Raw genomic sequence first — 19515 nt, forward strand, 5'->3', positions numbered from 1 at the left:
TATATTTCTGCATCACTACAGTGTTATATTCCTGCCTGGTTGTTTTATTATCTAAATATATATATATCTAAACGTCCAAAATAATAGGAATAATGTTACAAACTAGTGGCAAGTCGTTACTCTTAAAGTTTTGATTATAGTGTTTTTGTTTTCTCTCCAGATAAATACTTTGTGTTTTCTCTGTGCAAAGGACAAACCTATTTACCTCAATTATAAACATTCCATATCAGTGGCTTTTGGAATTATTGTAGGAAAATCATTGCATGTTTTGTAAAGCTGAATTGGAAGAATTTGTATTTCTATTCTTTAAAAGTTTTATATGTCTTATGTATCATTGCATTGTACTTAAAAAACAGCAACTGCATTTTAAATGTGAAGAAATGAGAAACTAGAATATAATGTTTTGAAGGTAGCTGATGTAAGTGAGTATTGTTTTTAACTATACTTTTAAACTCTGCAGAAATATATTGTCAGTGCCCAAGAGCAATGTGGGTGTGATCATTCCTTACCATGTCCATGTAATTATTCACTGAGTTGGGCAACATGTTTGAGATGCACATGACTGGATGTCATTTATTGTGGAAGCATCTTTAATCTGAATCTCGTTTAGGTGAAATGCTAATGTAAACCTTACTGAGGGAGATGTACAGTATTTAAATTGTGGCCTGATAAGCAGGTTTATTGTGAATGTACTTAAATAAAAACAGTCTTTTCAATTAAAGAAATTTCTCAACAAGCAAATGAAAATCTTAAAATGACGGGAATTGCCATGAAATTAAAGATTGCTCGTATCTTATCTGCATTAACATGTCTTTGATTAACAAAATTATATAAATCATCAATATCATGTCTGATGTCTATTCCTAGCTACCATGGATTGGTATATTATACTGAAAAAATTGATATTCCAAAACAATTTGCAAACAGCAATTTCAAGGTATTGAATAGGTGGTGGTGCCAGCTTTTTAGTAGAAAGGTCAATGAAATATTATATGCACCTCTAGTGATAGAGCAGCACTTATGTAATTTTGTAGTTCAACCCTTTTTTTGGACAACTAGGTGAATGCCTGTGCCACAGAATGTCTCAGTTAAACAAAATGTTCACTACTGGGTTTATCACTACTGATAAATTCCTAGTTTTTGAAACCTAAAGTTACATTTACATTTACTTTAATTTTTATTATTCTATTAGATTAGAATTCTATTACTGCAGTGGATGATGGCATTAACTGGTTGTGACATGTACAGAAGAATCATAGGGTATTCCAAAAGCAAAAAATAGGGTTAAAAGAAGAACTATTTTTTTAAAAAAGGAATGCAAAATAAATCATGAGGACATTATAGTTGCCAGTCTTAAAATACTTGACAACACATCTCTCACCATAGTTGTGACAAGGTGAAGAAGAATAGGCCATGCAAAATGCAAACAATCAAGTGCAGAAAGCAAATTGTAAATAATAATAATATGTTTTAATAAATATTAATTAATAATAATAAATAGTACGATATAAAATGTATATGTAGATTCTAAGGGGGCGCCAGAAGATTGTTAGATATTACTCTTTGGTAAATTGTTTAAAATATAAAGCACTAATTTTTTAAAATAAGCCTTAGCTTGATAGACAAAATATCATTTGTAACATTATCTGACAATGAAATGTAGCTGATGCAAGTTCTTAAATCATGGAAACTTCTCAAGGTAAAATAATTTTGCCCTTACACAGTTGCTTAAAGCTTTCACTCTTTTAGGTGGGAGTATAAATGTTTTTGATTTTTTTTAGAAAAGAATGGAAACAAAATTCAAAGGGCACTTTCTTATAATCTATTCCTATGTTTTTTTTTTAATTATAGATGTAACAGAAGTGCATTTCCAGGTGTCCTAAATCATTTATTTAGAATTTGACATGATAAATATAACTAACAGCATCAGGAAATGGCTTTGTGCTTTGGTTTTGAACATACTGCTAGATGTGTCGCACCAAAAAAAGGTAATAGACTCAGGAAGTTAGCTTGAGACTGTTCTCAGAGTGTTCTCAGATTTTAAAAGTGACCTATTTTGACAAATGATGATCTGCAACTGCTACACAACTTTGTCAGATTTGTCGTATCAGCCTTTGATTGTGTTTGTGAAGGCTCTGTACAACCCATCTCTGAGGTAAGAATGACATCTTACCACTACATTTGTTACCAGCAAACTCTTGTGGTTACAAAACAAAATATGTAAGGTTTCTATATTGATTTGATTGATGACAATATCTTTTATTTAAAGATGCAGTAGAAATGCAAGCCCATATCAAGTACACAACTACCAAAATCCATTCAATTATCTTTTTTGAGCCAGCTTCTTTGCTTGCAAATGCTGAAATGGCTTTAAAAATAAGCCCCATCTGAATTTACACAAGACAAATCACTAGACAAGATTTATTAAAATATTAAAGGCCAATAGTATTTTCTTAGCAGAAGAAAGGCTTAGTTTAGCATATCCTGTTACTAAGAGCAACTGTTAGACGTTGCTTGAAAAACTATTTTTTTAAGAGGAACTAATATTTGATAGAGATTAATAGAGATTAACCGTTTTAAAAAAAGTACAAAATAATGATTATTGGGTTTGTGTTAACCTTTCAGTTGTTTTTTTCCTATGCTTTATTCCACCTTTCAACTGGTAGGTTCCTCTCAGTGAGGCTAGCAACCTTTCTCTTTTCTAATTGGTTAGAGAGAGGGTTTCAGTCTTCTATATGATTCTTCAAGCTTTTAGCTTTAATAAATACATTTTGAAAAGGGTATATGTTTTTAACTGAATACGCTGAAAAAGCATAACGAAAGAGTTGCACACCATCAGACCATTTTTTATGACAGAATTACATATGCATGATAGAACTTGAACATTATTTTTGTACTCAGTCTCATACTGTATTTCAGGTTACATTCTGGTTTAGTGTTGGCAGCCTTAATTTATTGATCAATCCGATAAATAACCAATGGATGAAAATCCATTCATCCATCTATTTTCTTACCACTTCATTCAATACAGGACCGTAGGAGATAGGAATCTGTCCTGGCAAGCTGTGGGTACAAGGTGAGATACACCCTGTGCTGGATGTCAGTCAGTTGCAGGGCACACAGACACAAACAGACTTTTTCCCAGAAGTCAGTTAACCTTCCAGTATGTCTCTGGATTTTGGCAGGAAACTTTGGATGAGGGTGTCAGTGATGGACTGGAGTCTCTCCTTTAGTCAGCCCTGAACCTCCACTAACTGTAGTCTGTGGTGTTTGGCTGGTTCAGATTATTTCTGTAGGAATTTTAGTGCTGGGAGTAAATTAAGTACATTTTTTTTGCTTACTTTGTCCTGAGAAATGCGAAGTGAAGCAGACCTTCCTGCTCACTTGTCACTGTAATGACTAATGTAATGTCGTCAGCAGACATTTCACGGCAGAAATCTTCCTATGTAATATGCGAGCAGAGTCAACAAGTAAGTGGTATGTGGAGGCTAAACCGTCTCAAAGTGTGCAGCAATATTTCTGTTAGATTAAAAGAGATGTATTTGCAAGTTTGCTTCTTTACAATGTAATAAGGCTGCTTTACGTCTGCTTTACATACCACTAGTACGCCAGCTGGTACGCCATATGATCCTGGAACTTTGTTGTTTGCACTGAAAAATTGGGATGGGTTTTCATATTTTCTATTTTAATATGTGTCGAATATGCAGCCTACGTACTATGATACAGCGCGCTAATACTTGAGTGGACACCAGAGCTACTGTATAATTTTATACCATTGTATAGGAATGTGTGCTACGAACGCAAGTGACCAATTGTATTTAAAAAACTTATCTCCAGCAAATAGGGAGGTAGGAGAATGTGCGTGATTTTGGAACAATGCCAATGTTGTAAGCACAAGAATGCATAGAAATGTGTGCTACAAACGCTGGCAATCTTGTGAGCACAGGAACGCATGATAGATAACAGAAAAATATTTAAGAACTGTTCTAGGTTAATTAGGTCATTGAGAATTTCTGGGGTTCCTATGAGAAGAAGACTTGTAGGTGGTACTTGGATGATTTGGTTTGATCAGGGGTGGTACTTGGTCCAAAAAGATTGAGAACCACAGAACTAGAAGAATAGATATACAATTAATTGTTTGAGGACTTTACACAACATCATAACTGTTATGTGATAGGTTCACCCAAACAGGAACAAATGTCTAAGGACAGTATCCTCTTTAAACTGAAATATCATAAAACACCATATTTAGAGAATGGTGCATATGTGTAGATATAGGAAAGAATGTTTTATATATTCAAAGATAAAAAAAATGTGTTTGACTACAAGAGCCACTCATCCCAAAAGAGAGAATTGCATCCTTTAATCCTTTTGTAAGGTCATGTAATTGAAATAGCTTAGGCCTTTTTAATGGATAGTTAGTTTATCTAACCTGTTCATTTACTTAGAATGAATGTCCTTAGGTCCAGTCTTTGCATTCTCTCTGCTTTGCTGTTTTGTTTTGACTTTTAAGGAATTAGATGGGCTGAACAGCCTCCTCATTTTGGCAGAAGTTATGTTCCTATGGTCTGTGACAGAGAATCTTTGACTTTCCATTTATTTTAATGTTCAAGAACATTGCAAGTTATGTTGATGTTTTGTTGTGATCTCATAATTTCAGAATTGGAAGATAAATCTACTGGATTTTTAAGATATTTTTGTCTCTGAACTAACACATCCGTTTCTCCCAAACTAAACAAGTCGGCAAGCTAAACAAATCTTTCAGTGAAATTCTTGCCTTTTTTTCGCAGGAGAAGTGATTTGTTTGTGGGGCTGGGAGAGTCACATCACTGCTTATTATAATAAATGTGGCTGCAGGACTACAGTCTTCTTAGTTCAGAGATCAAAGAAGGAAATAGGAAGTTGAGAAACATTTATGACAGTTCTATGATGAAGAGCTAGCAGGCAGCTAGTGCCACTTGCTCTGACAAGTCTGTGGTGCAGACAACTTGACGCATAAAGTTCATGGAGTTCTGAGAGCCAACTTTGACAAGTTAAATCAGGCTTGTAAATGTACAGTTTGCTTGCACATAGATAAGAATTCTGACTGGTTTTGTTTAAAAAACAACTAGTATTGGACTGGTATAGGGCACATAACTAACTTTGTAGAGATGTAGTTAATGTACATTTTACTAACTGAATATAAGTAGTACAGTATGAAAGAGCAACACCTGTAAAATGTGCTTTTGGTGCATACATTCTCTTGTAGAGACTTTTAAGTTTTACTTGTTGTGTTCTATCATGTGTGACTTGTGAGAGTTTTTTAGCAGTCAGTGTGCAATGTAGAACAGAGGGTTGGAAAGTATATCATAAATTAAGAGGTAAGCTAGCAGAATTTCTAACTGAATTGCAGTGGCATATCTAAGGAGCATAGGAGCTGTGTGGCACTTGGAGATGCTGGAGTTTGGATGGTAACCAATAAAAGTCAGCATAATGTGTTCTCGATTTCATGGTTACTGACCTATGCCTTTGCCTTTTCTGCAGAGTATCTAGTAAAATGAGTCAGAGCAGTTCTGACTTGGAGAAAGCCAGTCATGGTTCAGTGGAGAGCCTTACCCAGTCCCTGAAGGGTCTCGGCAGCAGCTTTGCCACAGCCTCCTCCGACAGCTTATCAGACTCCAGGATATTCGGTGATGTTGGTGAGTGTCAGCTTTTGCTTTTTGGAACATACAACATGGTGACAGGAATACTACTTCACAGCTCTTTGATCCTGGGTATAATTCTGGTCTAAGGTACCTTCTGTATGGAGTTTGCATTTTCTCTTCATAACTTTCTGGATTTTTTGTTTGTTGCTCTGGTTTCCTCTAACAGTCCAGAGACATAAAGTATAGGTTAATTGGCATTAATTGTGCCCTGTGATGGACTGGCATCTCACTCAAGATGTTTGTTCCTTGTGCCCATTGTCTGCTGCGATAGCGTCCCATCAGGACCCTATTTAAGTAGTTATTGAAGATGGATAGAACATAATGGAGCAGAGCGGTGGCTCTGTAGCTAAGGATCTGCGCTTGTGGCTAGAAGGTTGCTGGTTCAAATCCCGCAGCTGGTAGAAGAATCCTACTCCGTTGGGCTCCTGAGCAAGGCCCTTAACCCTAACTGCTCCAGGGACGCCGTACAATGGCAGACCCTGCGCTCTGACCCCAGGCTCTCTCCCTGTCTGTGTGTCTCATGGAGAGCAAGCTGGGGTATGTGAGAAGATAATTCCTAATGCAAGAAATTGTAAAGGGTTAATAAAGTGAATGTTATTATTAGTATTAATAACAGTAATTGATGTGAGTTTTCTTCAAGGAGAGTGATATCTGATAAAAGCACCTTAGATGATTGGTATCCAGTTCTGGACCTGAAAGGCCAATGTATCATTTACTCTTTAAAACAGCAGCAGACACCTCAGGAGCTGAGAGAAACTGGTTAAACTGATCCTATTAAACCAATAATAACTTGATTTACATTTCAGGTGGGTTGCTGCGTCAGCATGCGCAGGCTGCAAAGGAACAAGTAATAGGTTTATTCCATGCCGAAAAGAGAAGAAAGAAAACACAACGTTTCAGCCATGGAGCCTTCTGCAGGTAACACCTGTAGAAGGCTCCACGGTCAAAACATTCTTCTCTTTTCAGCATGGAATAAACCTATTACTTGATTTACATTGTTAAAAGTGGTGTTGAAATGAAAACCTGTAGACACACCAGCCCTCCAGGACCAGCATTGGACTTTCCTGTCTTACTCAGTCAAGAATTTAAATATATATGGGCATCAATAATTTACTCAATTTACTCATTAGGTGTTATTACAGTATTGTTTTTAACAGTTTTGGCTGTTACAATAGCTTAGTTTGGGTGAAAAGAAACAAATCTTATCATTTAGTAATGTTTAATTCTCATTGATCAGAAACTTTGTGATCACCATGAGTAGACATAAACAGTACATGAGCTGACAATACAGTAAGCACTGTTATAGTAGCTTACCCACCACATTTACACTAAAGATAAAAGGGCACTGCTCACAGCTTAATAAACTATATAATATTTATCTATACATTTATTTATGGAAATATCGAATAAAGTAGTTTACATTATAATAAATGTTCAGCATTGTTTAAATTTATTAGAAGTAAATTGGCATATAAGTATTGACTTCTGGCATCTGTTTTAGCTGTAACTTATAATGTAAAATAATTTTGTTACAGAAGAACTGCAAAAAAATGCAGCAGACGTGTTCTATGAAGCAGTGTTCATGCACGTGGACAAAAGAAAACCCTTAAACAACAGGCAACAATAACAAGGTTTCTGATATACAAACAGAAGCTTTTATGGTTTTTCTTCCCTTCTGAATTTCTTTGGTTTGAATTCAAGAGGAACCACTTTATTCTCCTTTTACTTGTACTGAACCAGATGAGATTTCTCCTCATTAGGCCATCAATTCACAACCCAGAACAGCCAAGCCACAGTAACCCTTCCCCCATGGAGGACTTTCTCTGAGGGAGATTCTGACAGTTAAATCAGTAAGTCCCGAGGATTCAAATCAAGGCCAAATCCTTACCCTCTCATAGTCTGCAGTTTAAACTGCTTTATCATACAGAATGGCCATTGCATTTTTATGGTCTCTTCTGCGTAAGTAAGTAGTTAGTGGTCTCGCCACTAATTGTATGTCTTTTCCATGGAGGATAATACAATATTAAACACCCAGACTCCTTGTTGCAACTCACAATGCTATAATTTGGGAGACTTGTGAACTGGAATGACTTTGTCATTAGTGTTTTTTGTGAAACCATCATGCCCAGGATTTTCCTCAACTCTTCAGGTGATGCTCTGCCTTTACAGTATATGAGAAGCTCTGGTTACTTTTAAAAAGTTTTTTTTAAGATTGTGTAGCATTTTTAAGGCAATCTAGTGGGACAGCTTTCTAGTAGTGATTCCAGTGTACACCATTACCTGCACATAAGTGTTAAGTAACCCTTCAAAGTTGCTTGAGATCTGGTCTGTTAACATGAATCATTACTATGGGGATATTTTTGAAACTTGATCTCTAGTGATGCATGTAAAGTTCAGAATTTTCTTGTTTCCCCTTTCTTTTACAGAGGAAGTGTTAAATTACAGACCATAATAACAAGAAGCATCTAACAATTGATATCTTCAGTTTCACTTCACTTCCTGATCTCTTTCCCAGAAATAGTCTAAACAGCTAGGTTTGCAAAAGATAAAATCAATAACTTCCCTTTTATACGAAATTATTGACCATAGTCTCCTAGGTCAGTGGTTCTCAATCCTGGTTCTGGGGTACACCTGTGTCTGCTATTTTTATTTCAACTAGGTCGTTAATCACCAGTGCTGATTGGTGTCTTTAAGTGATCTGCCTGCTGGTTTAGACTAATTTTTTCTGCACTCATTCTCCTTGGTTTCAAACATACCTCAATCTCAAACAACTTCAACACGAAGAACTTTCTGTACTAGGACCCGTATATCTAAATTAAGTGTTCTTGAGAGGTAATCAGTTGATGATGAAAAGATGCGGATGGGAATAACACTGTATCAGACGATTCTCTCAGTGAGTCACTTTTTCCTTCTTTCCTTCTAGACAAGACCGATAGTTGTATTTCAGCTAGCACACCTGGATGAGTGCAGTTCAGAAGCTCACTATTAAATACAGAGTTCATACCATTACAAATCCCATTGGACTTTTAAAAAGCGAAAAGAAAATTTAAGGGCATTAAAATAAATTAGTACCCATGATTAAGGGCTCAATAGGAACGAAAATCTTCAGCCATTGGGGTTCACATGGCTCCAATTCTGGTAATCAGCTTCTCATTAGCGCATGTAGTGCAAAACAGTCATGGATTTTTGTTTTCTCAGTTCACTACCTTTCCCAAAAAAAATAATTATTCTATTATACTTCCCATTTAGAAAATGCTGATTGTTTTTGTCTACTTCATGTCTGCAACCCTGCATCGACACCACAACTTACCAAATCTAAGTATAAAGCAGCTTCTTAAAATCTGTGGATGAAAATTTCTTTTCTTTTTTTAATGAGCAACCAATTTCAGCATCAGCGATGCTATAATATCTGGTTTTGGACATGCTTTTTATGTACCATTAAATCTTTATCACTGTGCTGCTTTTTGGTGAGTTCTTCTCTTTTGTTGTGTTTCACCTATTTATTGAAGATTGAGAAGTAATACAATTTTACAGTTGACAATTGGAATAGTACAAACTCCATAGCAGTTTCAGGCAGTCTCCTACTGTTAGGCTGTTGCAACATTGTTTAGCTTTGCAGCACTGCATTTCCTGAACCATGTGCATTTGCGTATGTGTGAGTGTGTCTATGAAGAGATAGTACAGACTTATAGGAATCCCATTGCCCAGCAGCAGAGGGCAACAGGAATAAACCAGCACCATAGCCAGCAGCCATATCACTCTGCAACTCACAACTGGCAACCCACTGAAGCTAAGCAAGTGTGAGCCTGGTCAGTACCTGGATGGAAGACCTCCTGGGAAAAACTAAGGTTGCTGCTGGAAGAGGTGTTAGTGGGGTCAGCAGGGGGCGCTCACCCTATGGTCCATGTGGGTTCTAATGCCCCAGTATAGTGACAGGGACACTATACTGTAAACAGGCGCCGTCCTTCGGAAGAGACGTAAAACCGAGGTCCTGACTCTCTCTGGTCATTAAAAATCCCAGGGCATTTCTCGAAAAGAGTAGGGGTGTTACCCTGGTGTCCTGGCCAAATTTCCCATTGGCCCTTAGCAATCATGGCATCCTAATAATCCCCATCTATGAATTGGCTTCATTACTCTGCTCTCCTCCCCACTTATAGCTGATGTGCGGTGAGCGTTCTGGCGCACTATGGCTGCCGTTACATCATCCAGGTGGATGCTGCACATTGGTGGCGGTGGAGGGGAGTCCCCATTACCTGTAAAGCGCTTTGAGTGGAGTGTCCAGAAAAGCGCTATATGAGTGTAAGCAATTATTATTTATTATTATTAAACACTTGTGCAACATAAGCTGGGTTAGCTGCTTCTTAAGGAAAATGATTCTGCTTAAAGATGAGAAGGTGCAGAGACACCAGGAGGTGGTTGCCAGGGAAATGCATGCAGGGAGCCAAGAGGCATCTCACAGTTACATAGCTGCTGCTAGATACAGTCATTTGTGGTCTAAACTGTTTCAGCCCATGCAAGGGTTACTGAATTAAGGTTTTTTTTTCTTAAAGATGGGCTCCAATTAGAATGGTAATGTACAGTTTTGTATTGGAAATAAGTTGAAGTTAAGACTAATGTCCTTTAATTTAAAATATCAAAATGAATGCTATCACAAGTGTCCTGTATTTACCAGACCCAAGGAACTAATTTCTGCCATTGCATGTAATTTTACTCAATTTATGCATCTTTTATTGTGGCTCTGGACCTCTTGCTTACCTATTTTGTCTGTTCATTTAAGTGTATCTTTTGCTTAGATTTACCACCATCCATCCATTTTCTAATTGCTTTATCGAATGCAGGGTCACTGGGGAGCTGGAGCCTCTCCCCAGCAAACAGTGTGCACAAGGTGAGATTCACCCTAGATGGTATGCCAGTCCACATCAGGGTGCACTCAAACAAATTCAATTTAATTAACTTTAAAAGTGTAAACAGCATTACACCTTCCTCCTTCTCAATACTGCATGAACTTGATTGACATTTTGTTTTGGATCATTATCTTGAAACCATAGTTGGATCAAAAAAAATTGAAATCACCTTTGGTAACATGGTGCTGTAGCAGTTAGTGCTGCTGTTTCACAGCTCTTGGATCTTGGATTCTTTACCTAGGTTTCTTTTGTTGCATGCTCTCCCCATGTTTGTGTAAGGTTTTCTCAGGGTGCTATGGTTTTCACCCAAATACACACTGGCTGGGTCAGATGAGGTCTCTAAAAAACATCTGTCTCTGTCCTGTGTGTCTGAAATAGATTGGCATCATGTCCAGAATGTTGACCTGCCTTGCACATCATGCTTCTGGTATAGATTCAATGATGCCATTACTCCAGCAGTATGGATATAATACAAACTTTTCCACAATATAATATACAGTGGTGTGAAAAAGTGTTTGCCCCCTTCCTGATTTCTTATTTTTTTGCATGTTTGTCACACTGAAATGTTTCAGATCATCAAACAAATTGAAATATTAGACAAAGATAACACAAGTAAACACAAAATGCAGTTTTTAAATGAAGGTTTTTATTATTAAGGGAAAAAAAAATTCAAACCTACATGGCCCTGTGTGAAACAGTGATTGCCCCCTAAACCTAATAACTGGTTGGGCCACCCTTAGCAGCAACAACTGCAATCAAGCATTTGCGATAACTGGCAATGAGTCTTTTACAGTGCTGTGGAGGAATTTTGGCCCACTCATCTTTGCAGAATTGTTGTAATTCAGCCACATTTGAGGGTTTTCGAGCCTTAACCGCTTTTTTTAAGGTCATGCCACAACATCTCAATCGGATTCAGGTCAGGACTTTGACTAGGCCACTCCAAAGTCTTCGTTTTGTTTTTCTTAAGCCATTCAGAGGTGGACTTGCTGGTGTGTTTTGGATCATTGTCCTGCTGCAGAACCCAAGTGCGCTTCAGCTTGAGGTCACAAACAGATGGCCGGACATTCTCCTTCAGGATTTTTTGGTAGACAGCAGAATTCATGGTTCCATTTACCATAGCAAGCAGCAAAACAGCCCCAGACCATCACACTACCACCACCACCATATTTTACTGTTGGTATGATGTTCCTTTTCTGAAATGCTGTGTTACTTTTACGCCAGATGTAATGGGACACACACCTTCCAAAAAGTTCAACTTTTGTCTCGTCAGTCCACAGAGTATTTTCCCAAAAGTCTTGGGGATTATCAAGATGTTTTCTGGCCAAACTGAGACGAGCCTTTATGTTCTTTTTGCCCAGCAGTGGTTTTCGTCTTGGAACTCTGCCATGCAGGCCATTTTTGCCCAGTCTCTTTCTTATGGTGGAGTCATGAACACTGACCTTAACTGAAGCAAGTGAAGCCTGCAGTTCTTTGGATGTTGTTGTGGGGTTTTTTCTGACCTCTTGGATGAGTCGTCGCTGCGCTCTTGGGGTAATTTTGGTCAGCCGGCCACTCCTGGGAAGGTTCACCACTGTTCCATGTTTTCGCCATTTGTGGATAGTGGCTCTCACTGTGGTTCGCTGGAGTCCCAAAGCTTTAGAAATGGCTTTATAACCTTTTCCAGACTGATAAATCTCAATTACTCTGTTTCTCATTCGTTCCTGAATTTCTTTGGATCGCAGCATGATGTCGAGCTTTTGAGGATCTTTTGGTCTACTTCACTTTGTCAGGCAGGTCCTATTTAAGTGATTTCTTGATTGAGAACAGGTGTGGCAGTAATCAGGCCTGGGTGTGGCTAGAGAAATTGAACTCAGCTTTCCAAAGATGTGATAAACCACAGTTCATTTATGTTTTAACAGGGAGGGCAATCACTTTTTCACACAGGGCCATGTAGGTTTGGATTTTTTTTCCCTTAATAATAAAAACCTTCATTTAAAAACTGCATTTTGTGTTTACTTGTGTTATCTTTGTCTTAATATTTCAATTTGTTTGATGATCTGAAACATTTCAGTGTGACAAACATGCAAAAAAATAAGAAATCGGGAAGGGAGCAAACACTTTTTCACACCACTGTATATCACTTAGTTTGATTTCTGTGAGTCGTTCGGTTGAATAGTGATATATAAGGGGTTTGGCAGCATTTATACCTTCACTGCTATAATGTCTGTAGTACCGCAGTGATTATGCCTACCCCTCTTAGGAGAGCAAGATGTTTGCTTTAATTTCCGTTGTTTAATGTTAACTATATACTGTATGTACTATTTTCCTTTTATGACCAAGGCACTATTATAATGTGTATGCACAGGTGTCATTTTTAACAAGAATTATTTGAGGGTAAAAAACTATCTTTTTAAGGCCCAAACAGGACACTTCTTTTGTTTCTTCACATTAATACTCATAGCTTTCAAGTTTTCAATGTCAGTAATTCTCTGATCACAGTTCTTTTTTTCTTTTTTTAAGTACCACTCTTATAAGTGCATTTTCTCACAACATTATTATGGGCCATAGATTTTTTTTCACCTCTGCCATTATTTTAAAAAAGCTCTGGGAAGTTAGTATGACAAAATAGCAAAACTTGTCAAACTGCAGAATGGCATTCAGAACATTGTTTTGGTCTGTAAAGGAGCTGGAAGCAATCATGTCTAAGATAAAAACAATCCAGCATGGCTTAGTGGATGACTGACATTTTTGCATTATGCATGGAGATTTTGATGAAAATCACTTTAATGTCACACCTTTTTAGTGCCAGTTACAGAAGATATTTAAATTGTATGTTCTCAAGAGTATGTGAAACATTTTGTACAGGCATTTTACACATATTCTGTTGAACTGTATAAATCAGGTAACTAGTTAAACCTAGGCTCCTTTGACAAATATTTGAAAAATTAAAAGGCTTTGATGTTCTTTAAAAGTAGATGAAACTACAATAAAAAAAAACAGAATAAGGAGGTGATAAAAGTTTTAGAAATCTCTGTTTTCAGTTTAAGAATTCTCTTTATCACTTTTAAAAATCAGATCCACAACCAGTTCAGTGAAAAGAGTGAAAGCGTTGCACATTGCAAATCATCACTAAGAAAAAACATATTGATGTGTAGCATGAAACACGCAATGGCAATTTGGATGTTCTAAATTATAAAAAGATGCATACACATTCACTAAGGAAACTGCAAAACTACATGGAGAGGTACTTTGATTTAGAGGGCGGAGACAGAAACTGAAAGACAAAGAACTAGAAAGAGTGATCTGAAAGTTACGTAAAATGATGCATTGTGGGCAAGAGAAACATCTGATAATATTAGTGATCTGAAGGATTTAAAGTTAATGGGTGCCAAGATGAGTAACATAGAAAAAGAGCAGATTGTGAAAGGTAGTGTAGAGAACCTCAAATCCTGTGGTTTAGAAGTTTTTTATTAATTGGAAGGTGTTTGGCTGTGTATTTTTATTCTGAAATTTAAGGCCATTGCCCTGTGGGTCCCATTGGAATAGGGAGTTGAGGGTTGATTCAAGAGCCCTACATTTCCTTATTTTAAACAAAGTTTAAGATCTATACTGTAGTTACCTGAAGAAATGGGTTTGGGCCAAATTGTTCTATGATTCCAGAAGGGTTGTTTGACAATAGCTTTTTTCTCCACATTTCTAGGTTACCAGGAAACATCTCATCTGCCGAACCCATCCCACATCCCCAGCAGCCCTCTGACCTCCTCCCCAGTTTCCCCTCATTCTGAAACCTCGAACAGCCCTGGTCGGTCCCTGCTGCCTCCTCCTCTCCCAGAGAAAAAGCTGGTAAACAGGACCGTGTCTGCCCCGGATGGCTCTGCAGGCAAAAGGGGAAATCCTCACCTGAACTTTAGCAGCTCGGAAGGTAATGTCTGCAGCCAAGACGGAACACAGTTCAGCTCTCCCTCCAGTCCAGTGGACCAGCGGCATTTGTACTCCTCCAGTGAGTCTCTAGAGAGGTGCCATCCTCATTTGAGCTGCCAGCTGCGCACCAGAACACTGGATGAGGCAGTGGGAAAGAACAGGAATCGCCTGGGCCCACGCAACAGGTCCAGGGTCTCCTCCTCTTCCTCACCCCAGCTCAGTGCCCCCAGTTCAGGCTCCAGCCTTCACCTCCAGACACTTCTCTGCAATATTGATAGCAGGGAGGGCATCTACTCCAAGTTGGGTGGCCTGTACGCAGAGTCTCTGCGACGCCTGGCTCTCAAGTGTGAGGACCACTTTGCCCGCAGTCAGAAAAACCCACTACGCTTTGATGAGAGCAACTGGTCTCTCTTCAAGTTGACCTGCAACAAGCCTTGCTGTGATGCTGGTGATTCTGTCTACTACTCTGCGTCCTGTGCTTCAGATCCCAAGAATACCTATGCTGTTAAGGTAAGGGACTTAAATGCACTTTCTTGCACTATTATTACAAGGGCCATAGGTTTTTTTAACCTCTGCCACTCTAAAAAAAGCTCTGGAAACTTTAAAACCTTCATATTTATCATAGTTAGTATGACAGAATAGCAAATCTTCTGAAACTGAACTATGACATTCCTCAGGATTAATGTGGGAATTCTGCATTTTGAAGCATTTTGTATAAATATATACAGTACCTGTTCTGCTGATTACTTATATATATATTTAGATAAATCCCATGAGAGAAGCATAATTATTATCCTGAGAATTTTGGTTAAAACCAGTGTTTGGTTAAATTCTCCAGTCCACGAAATCAGATTGATTCCCAGTTACTTGAAATATACATTATGCAGCAAAATGAGTGAATGTGAATAGAAGCTTTGCCAGACTAGTTTGAGACAAAGATAAACTATATTACCACAAATGTGTAATTTTTTGAGTATGTAGCCATTGACTTAGTATAAAAATCCCAGCATTCTTGATTCGAAACGATGGCTAAATGTATCCAGGATAACCTGGATTATGGAGCTCAAGCCAGTTCTGAATGGCTTAAAAGACTTTTGTCTTGACTTTTGAATCCACAAGGTGTGCTTTGCTCTTCATTCATCAAGGACTGTGCTTCATTTGCTTCATCAAGGACTGTGCTTCATTTGCTTTTCCAAGTGTAGCCCTGTCTTAAGAGAGTAGGTTATAAAAACTGGCTATGATTGCTTAGTAGTGTTGGTTTAAGAACTCCTATAAACACACTGAGCGACTTCCTGATAGCGTCAACATTACAGTCCCTATTCTGCCTGGCTGTTGCGATGTCTAGCAGGTCCCTTTCAATAGTGGCACCTGTACAGCTGGTTGTCTCCTATCACCAGCGCACACAGAAGGAACTCAAGCGGGATTCCTTTTAAAAGGTTATTTTCTAAAAAATTAGAAAAAACCATGGGAGGGTTTCCAGAGATATTTACAAGTTGGAAATACTAAAAGCTGGTAGCGAGATCTAACTCCTGCCTCATAGATGTTATATTTTTCCGTTTAAAACTTCTACTACACTATAACACATTTAAACACGATACAACATAATAAGTTCTAACATTACTATTACAGAGGAACAAGTAATAGTTTTTTTCCACACTGAAAAGAGAAGAAAACACAACGTTTCGGCTGTGAAGCCTTCTTCGGGTGTAAGAAAGATAGGGCAGTCAGCAAAGATAATAGAGCCTGGGATAACAAAAGCCAAGAGAGGAGGCGGGAGCAGGGGAGAGGCAGAGTGGCCAATCACGTGGTGCGAGGTTGAGAGAGGTAAGGAGAGGTGTGAAACGAAACCTACAAATGAATAGAGAGAATTAGAAGAAAACAAGTCTGTCAGTGAGAGAAGGGGAAAGGTGTGAACCAAGTTTCAGGATAATTTTAGTTTCTGATGTCTTTCTGCTATAGGAGTTAAGAAACCCTACTTTAAGAACGCAGATGAAGAGATCAATGTGATCATGGCCGTCAGAGGTGAAATGAGAAACTAAAATGGAGAAAATCTTCACAACCCTAACATGTTCTCTGAAGCGGTCTCTGAGTCTTCTTCCTGTTTCCACAACATAGATAGCTGTGCATTTTCTGCAAGCGATACAGTAAATAAGGTTGCTGGAGGTACAAGATGCCATCTGGGTGATCCGGAATTGTCCTGAGGGGCCTTGAATGAGTGTGGTGTTAGATATGTACTTGCAGGTGATACAGCGAGCTCTGCTGTAGGGGAAAGTTCACACCTTAACCCTTCTCTCAACGACAGACTTGTTTTCTTCTAATTCTCTCAATTCATTTGTAGGTTTCGTTTCACACCTCTCCTCACCTCTCTCGACCTCGCACCTCTTGATTGGCCACTCTGCCTCTCCCCTGCTCCTGGTTCTCTCTCTCATAGTTTTCTCTCGCATAGTTTTCCCATGCTATATTATCTTTGCTGACTGCCCTATCTTTCTTACACCCAAAGAAGGCTCCACAGCCAAAATGCATTTTCTTTCTTCTCTTTTCAGTATGGAATAAACCTATTACTTGTTCCTTTGCAACCTACGAATGCTGACGCAGCTACCCACCTAAATTTCTATTACAATACACTTAATTCCCAACAGACATTTTTTTTTACCTAGTGGCTTAACACATATACCTAACAGAATTCCATATTCATCTCTGACAACCTGCAGCCCCTGAATACACTTTATTTAACTACCTGTCAGCACGAGGCACAATTCCTGACTAATGTGTCCCCACCTCATCACGTGGTTACACAAGAAAAAGAAATATATTGAGAATCATTCCTATTCTTTCTTCCATTGCCATTGAAATTGTATCTTTAACATTGAAGTTTGAGATTTGGAGTTTTATTGAAATTTGTTTTGTGGGTTACCTTAGAAAAGGGTGAACAAAAGTTGATACATGTTGAACATATGTTAGCCCACTGGGATTTACTCTTGAACTTAACATGTCCTCATTTACCATTTGCAGATCTGTAAAAGCCAGACTCCAGATGCCAAGCAGGGTCATCTTTATGGCCTGGCTGTGCAGCAGACCCTGCTCCCTCACTTCAATCTGCAGCAGGACTGTGGACATTTCATTGCTTGTGTCCCTCAGAGCATGCTGCCCCCTGATGAGGCTGCAGAGCCAGCAGGGCAGGTTGAGCAGGAACGAGTAGTGGTGATCACACGGGAGGTGCCACACCAGAGTGCAGCAGACTTTGTGAGAGAATGGGCCGTCTTCCACAATGCCCAGCCAGAGGTTTATGAGCGGCGTGTCTGTTTCCTGCTGCTGCAGCTCTGCAATGGCTTGGAGCACCTGAAAGAGCACGGTGTGACCCACCGTGACCTTTGCCTGGAGAACCTTCTTTTGGTTCATCATAGCCAGCTCAGAGACAACAAGGATCAAAAGCAACTCCCTCGGCTGCTCATCAGCAGCTTCGCAAAGGCGAAGCAGAGGGCAGCCGACGATGTTGCCTGCGATCCCAAATTCAAAAAGGACCATGCCAGACTGGCACCCGAAATAGTTTCAGCCACGCAGTACAAAAAGTTTGACGAGTTCCAAACAGGCATCCTCATCTATGAGCTCCTCCACCAGCCCAACCCCTTTGAAGTGAGCCCTAAACTGAAGGAGCAGGAGTACTACTGCGAGGACCTGCCTCCAATCCCCGTCCTCTCCATCTACTCTTCTGGCCTGCAGCAGCTATCCAGCCTGTTGCTCCAACCCGATCCCATCAAGCGCATCCACATCCAGGAGGCTAAGCGGATTCTGCAGTGCCTGCTGTGGGGCCCTCGCAGGGACCTGATGGAGCAACAGTGGGAAAGGCCTGGTGAACTGGTCCGTCATGAGGGTTTGTTGAACTGGCTGGATGTCAAGAGGGCCCTTCTGATGATGAAATTTGCTGAGAGGTCTCTGGAACCAGAGCAGAGTACTGAGCTAGAGGACTGGCTCTGCTGCCAGTATTTTTCCTCTTCCAACCCAGTGTCTCTCTCCCACACTGCTGAGCTGCTGTATTTCTTGAAATGACCTGTAAATTCACAAGACACATTTGCATCTTATTTTCTTGATTGTTTTTGCTAGTAACTAATCCACCCAAGAATTCTGATTTCCACTAAACCCCAATGCAGCTTGACTCTTGGCATGTGTGGAGTTAATGAATATTTTTTAATTCTAATCTCACCCTTTTTCAGATGTTTACAGATAAACAATAACAGAACTGTTTGGAACTGTGCTAAAGAAATGGATTGAGCCCTAGAACAACCAAGCATCTACAAGCACATTAATGTCTGAACAAAGAATTTCAGGCAATCTGTCTGAATTAAGATAGTCCTGAAAATTAACATATACTGTAAGTAGAATTGAGTGAATTTACTAAATTCATAGACATATGTTTTGTTTTTTTAGTTGTATAGGTTACAGTGCCATTTGTTCTCTGTCATTCAATGGAACTGGAGAACTTGGTTTCAACCCCACTTGATCACATCTTAATCTGAAACCACTGGTACGTGACTTGAAATGTCATTATTTAATCTTTTTTCAAGTCAGAATTTTAAAATATGTATGTCACCGAACAAGCAAAGAGCCAAGAATGTCTTAAGTACGATGGATCAGGTCATGTACGAAGGTACTTCTAAAAATCCATTGTATTTTCTTACTTACCACTAGATTGTTTGTTTTTTGTTGTCTTGATTTTAATCATTTTAAGTGACAAATGAAACAACTGCTCTTCTTATGTTTCATTTTTACCTATAGTGCTACAGTATATAGTACTGAGAGGTTATGTTGGTTTTCATTAACAAGGACTCTTTTCCTGTTGATAGCATGGACAAACTACTGAAACAGTACAGCTTTTCTGAAGCTACAAATTTGCTGATAATAGCAAATTGCTGCACATAATCTTAAAATGTACTATTTTTGTTTCTGTAAATCCTGCTTATAACTTTGAAATATCCTTTAGTAATTTAATGTTTCAACTAGATTTGCAAATAAAATGTAAATATGTTTTC

The 19515-nt window shown here is 38.7% G+C and overlaps 1 protein-coding gene across 2 annotated transcripts in view; it reads left to right on the forward strand.

Annotated features, from left to right (window-relative positions):
- The window catches only part of prag1 (PEAK1 related, kinase-activating pseudokinase 1), a 40377-nt gene extending 20862 nt beyond the window's left edge, over positions 1–19515 (forward strand). For both annotated transcript variants that reach the window (XM_088911935.1, XM_088911934.1), the window contains exons 4-6: positions 5524–5678; positions 14268–14998; positions 17501–19515. In XM_088911935.1, coding sequence (XP_088768061.1) covers positions 5524–5678; positions 14268–14998; positions 17501–18535 — 1921 coding nt within the window. In that variant the 3' untranslated portion in view covers positions 18536–19515. The remainder of the gene's footprint in view (positions 1–5523; positions 5679–14267; positions 14999–17500) is intronic.

Source organism: Atractosteus spatula, chromosome 3 (genome assembly GCF_055471065.1).
Source record: "Atractosteus spatula isolate fAtrSpa1 chromosome 3, fAtrSpa1.hap1, whole genome shotgun sequence".
In the NCBI taxonomy this organism is placed as follows: domain Eukaryota; kingdom Metazoa; phylum Chordata; class Actinopteri; order Semionotiformes; family Lepisosteidae; genus Atractosteus; species Atractosteus spatula.